We start from the raw sequence: 4,465 nt of genomic DNA on the forward strand, positions 1-4,465 counted from the left end.
TTATTTTCTTATCAAAGAACAACTCACCAGGCACGTTATTTGGACAGTTGACAAAGTCCAAATTCGAGTCGAGTTAGGCATCCAGAAATATACTTGAGAAGTTAGTTGGGCCGAGACCCAGTGCAAACAACTTGAAATAGCTACGACAGTTTATAATCTAACCCCCGACTCAGGCGAGATTCTTTACATTTGAAGTTCAGAAAATAACCAATTAGACTATTCCAAAGTGGTTTTTTGACTAACTTTACAACAACAAATTAAGAACTAAAATTATTTTCAATTGGTAGATTCATTGGATTGTCATTCAATTATCACTATTTACCAAATAATATAAACCAAATTAACGACTCCATTTGCTTGTTGTTTTCCCATTATTAGTTTTGGGGTGGCAATGGCAATGGCAATGATTGAAGTTCCATGGCAACCATGTGTTTTGTGTAACAGCATCACATGTTTAGCACAACCCAATTTAGACAACAAAATTGAAGTCATTCATTCAATCCCCCAAACCCAAAACAAGTCATCAGTTAAGATTTCCACATAACTTTCATTTAAGAAAACAGTTACTTTCATTATTCGTACGCCAATGCGTTGATGGACCAAAACTCCATCAAAACTAATCGTAGAATGACTCAACAAAATCATTGATATTTTATAATATGTTCGATCTTTAAGTGATTGAGTTATAATATGAACTATTTATTGGTGACTAAAAATAACATTTATCCGTCTTGCGATGACAACGACAATGATTGAAGTCCCATGGCAACCATGTGTAATGTGTAGGAGCACATTTTAGCACAAACCCAATTTAGACAAAAAAATTTGAAGCCATTCATTCAATCCCCCAAACCCTAAACAACTCATCACCTCCCGTTAATTTCCTTCAAACCAAAAACCCATAATTATATTTAGGTTTTTAACTAATTAAAGAACTCAAAATTGGGGAAAAAAAATCCAAAATAGTGGTTAGAAAGACAGCAAAAGATGGGGTCCACAGAGACTATTTTGCCAGCTGTATGGCAACCCAAGCCAAAAGCAACCCTGTCTACACTCCGGGCAGTCTCTCTCTACCTTAATTGACACAACGGTCATATTGGGCAGCTGCCCAAAATTCACTCTCTTCTTTATGTGTGTGTATATATATACACACCCCACCACCTTTTGCATCACCATTGTCTCTTTGTGATAATTCTCTCTATAATTCCAAGAAAACCCATTTTCAAGAGGAATTGTAGAGCTGCAAAAAAAAATCAGTTCTTTGTGTGAAGAAATGGAGGCAATGAAGATGAAGGTTTTGGTTACATTGATGGTGGTGGTGTTGATGGCAACGTCATCAATTCAAATGGCTGCAGCAGCTGATTCACCTGCTCCTGCACCTGCATCTGATGCTGCTGTGTTTGTGCCTACTTTCTTTGCATCTTTGGCGGCACTTGCTTTTGGGTTGGTCTTCTAGACAGACAGAGACAGCCTTGGCTTGGTTTTCTCATTTTTCTCTCTTTCTCACTTTCTCTCTAGGTCTTTTTTGGGACCATGAGAGAAGGGGAAGGGAAGGGAAATGGGTTGAGATTCTTTTTCTCTCTATATGTATTAAATTATTTGGGGATTTTAGGTTTGATTTTGATTATATATCATTGTTGGGGTTTGTGTTATGATGTGTTTGATGGCATTATTGTAATATAGCATGACTTCATATTTATGATTCTTGTGAATTTCTTGTGCTTGTGATTTATTGATTCTAGCAATAAATCTTTCATTAGTTGATTACTTCTTTCACAATTTAACCATTTTAATTCTTCTCATTTTTGTGAATTAATCTCATCACCATTGGAAGGCAAAATAAGAAATAATAAGAGTCATGATGAGCTGTTTCTTGGCATGTTTCTAGTGGAGGTGAAGGAACACCAATTATGAAAGACAAGTAATTGGTGGGGGGTCTTAGGCTTTTTTTGATGTATTAGGCTCTCATTGCCATGTGAGATGCACAAAAATTGATTCTAGGGTAGAGAATCTGATATATGAACAATAATACAGCATTGTTAAAGCATTTGTATGGTCAAAAGGTATGCAAATGTGACCTAAAAAGGCAATGGAAAATGGGCTGAAAAAGGAGATTGTTTTCTGGAATGGAATTGTTGTTGGAATCAATCTACTTTGGCAATGGCATTCTTCAGCTTCAAAATCAAGTTTTCATTTTGAATTGGAGGGGATGGGGATGGGGGGATGGTTGGTCATATGTAGCTGTTTATGACCATGATTCTCTATGGACCCAGATGAGGTGTTTAACAAGTTTGTCATGTGATGTTTCTTAATTTTTTTTTGTCTTCATTTTGGGGATGAATTTTGGCCTGAAAACAATTGCTGTGATACACCATAACTATAGCCACAAAAGAAGATTTTTTTTTTGCCGATATTTTTTTGAAAAACAGTTGATGGGAGCCCTATGATTTGCTCATTTGCTCCAAGCTACTTTGTAACGCTCGGTTTGGTACAAAGTATGGCTAATAGAGTATACGCTTTAAAATACGATATTCAGTTTGTGAGCGTGTGCTTTTTAAGCGAAACTGGCAGCATATCTCATTAATAATACCATTAGGCACACGCTCTACCAAACGGGTCAAAATTTGAAATTCAAATGGTGTGTGACTGTGAACAATACTTCTTTTCATTGCTTTTCTTTCTCATTCTATCAGTCACTGAAAGCACTAATGCCTACTACATCTCTACATCAAAATGGCACACAAGATATTCATAATTCTATCATTCTTTGGATAAGACTATGAGAACTAAGTGGGATATAGGTTTCAAACAAAGTGATGATGTGGCCATAGAAATAATCAGCTAGCACATGCTTGCTTGTAGATTTATACACATGGTAGACCCCCATGTTAAACAAATTTAATTAATAGATAAACCAACCATGACCCTTTGTTAATCCCTTCTTCTGGTTTCAGGCTTTCTAAATGCTCTCTAAGCTTCAAATTGGTTATATAACTTTTATGACTTGATTGACTGGTTCCAAGTTCCAACCACCACCACATGCCTGAACTAGAGAGAAAAATTATGTTCCTTCTAATTTGTTGCTATATGAGTTTAAAACAATTTAGAACAGAAAAAAACAAGAGGAATCCAAGATTGAAAATTCTCTAGGGTTGATAAAGGTGACGAGTGGCATATCATATCATATCCAACAATGCTAGGTAGCCCAAAATATAGGAGCCCAAAAGAGCCCAAATCTAGGTGGTATGGTGACTGGACTGATGACTAGGTTAATGAGAGAGAAAATTTTAAAATTTTCAAACAAATACCCACTCTTACATCTCCTCTACATTCTCACATTCTCTCTCTTCCCCTCTTTTTCTCTCTCCCTTTTCTCCCTCTCTTTTCTCCCTCTTTGCCTGAACCCAAAGTCTACTGTCCGACCACCGATCTGAGACGCCGACCCATCAAACTGAAGCGCCGGAGCGTTATGACTCACCCTCAGCCTTCGTTTGTCACCAACAGCCGCTTATTTCACCGGAATCTGAGTATGAAGTCGTGGCAAAACGAAACTTTCGAAGCTCGATCTGACCACCATAAGCCACCTCTTCGAGAATCATCACCACCGTTGGACTCGTCTTGTTGAGCTCTACAGGTTTCAGCCATTGGACGGCCGGAATAATCACCAGAATAGTTATTCCATTGTTTTTTTTGAGACATCTGGTTATTCCATTGATTTCGTATGTTGTTCTATTGAATCATCCCAATGATTTTATTGTAAGAAATATAGTTATTGAACAAAAACTTTATATCAATGGATTTGGGCTCTTCCATTGATTTTATTAGTGGATTTCGACTATTCCATTAATTTTTATCAATCAATCTACCTGAGATTAAATACAGTTCTGAACCAGTGGAACAACTAAATTCATTGTTTTGAACCAGTGGAATAACTAAATTAATTGTTTTGAATCAATGGAATATATAAATTCATTATTTTGAACCAGTGGAACAATTAAATTAGTTGTTTTGAACTAGTGAAACAGCTAAATCCATTGTTAAAAATCGATAGAATACATATCTTGAAGAAACTTTCATTAATTTGTATCAGTGGATTTGGGTTATTCCATTGATTTTATTAGTGGATTTGAACTATTCCATTAATTTTTATCAATGGAATTAGCGATTCCCAAGTTAAAAAGTCATGGAACATTTAACAAAATGTAAGAGCATATAATAGTTGTTGAGATGGGATTTGTATTCAAGGATCAAAATCAGTGTAATGACATCAAAATCAATGGAATAATGATTTATTTGATATTAAAACAGTGGAATAACAATCTGCTTGATAATTAAAAATAGTGGAATAATAAAAAAAAATGGAATAATAATTTGTATGAGATTAAAAGCAGCTGAATGACATTAAAATTAATAAAATCCAAAATAAAATCCACTCCACAAAAAAATATACAGTTCAATGCTCCAA

At 35.5% G+C, this 4,465-nt stretch overlaps 1 protein-coding gene across 1 annotated transcript; it reads left to right on the forward strand.

The window, feature by feature from the left end:
* The first annotated feature begins 1,161 nt into the window (after positions 1 to 1,161).
* On the forward strand, positions 1,162 to 1,764 carry LOC120017057 (arabinogalactan protein 14-like). The gene has a single exon (XM_038870117.1). The coding sequence runs from the start codon at positions 1,274 to 1,276 to the stop codon at positions 1,454 to 1,456; it is 183 nt and encodes a 60-aa protein (XP_038726045.1). The 5' UTR covers positions 1,162 to 1,273; the 3' UTR covers positions 1,457 to 1,764.
* The last annotated feature ends 2,701 nt before the right edge of the window (positions 1,765 to 4,465 follow it).

Source organism: Tripterygium wilfordii, chromosome 15 (genome assembly GCF_013401445.1).
Source record: "Tripterygium wilfordii isolate XIE 37 chromosome 15, ASM1340144v1, whole genome shotgun sequence".
Taxonomy (NCBI): domain Eukaryota; kingdom Viridiplantae; phylum Streptophyta; class Magnoliopsida; order Celastrales; family Celastraceae; genus Tripterygium; species Tripterygium wilfordii.

Coding starts and splice junctions, on each gene's coding strand:
- LOC120017057 (XM_038870117.1), top strand. CDS start 1,274: ATGGAGGCAATGAAGATGAAGGTTTTGGTTACATTGATGGTGGTGGTG.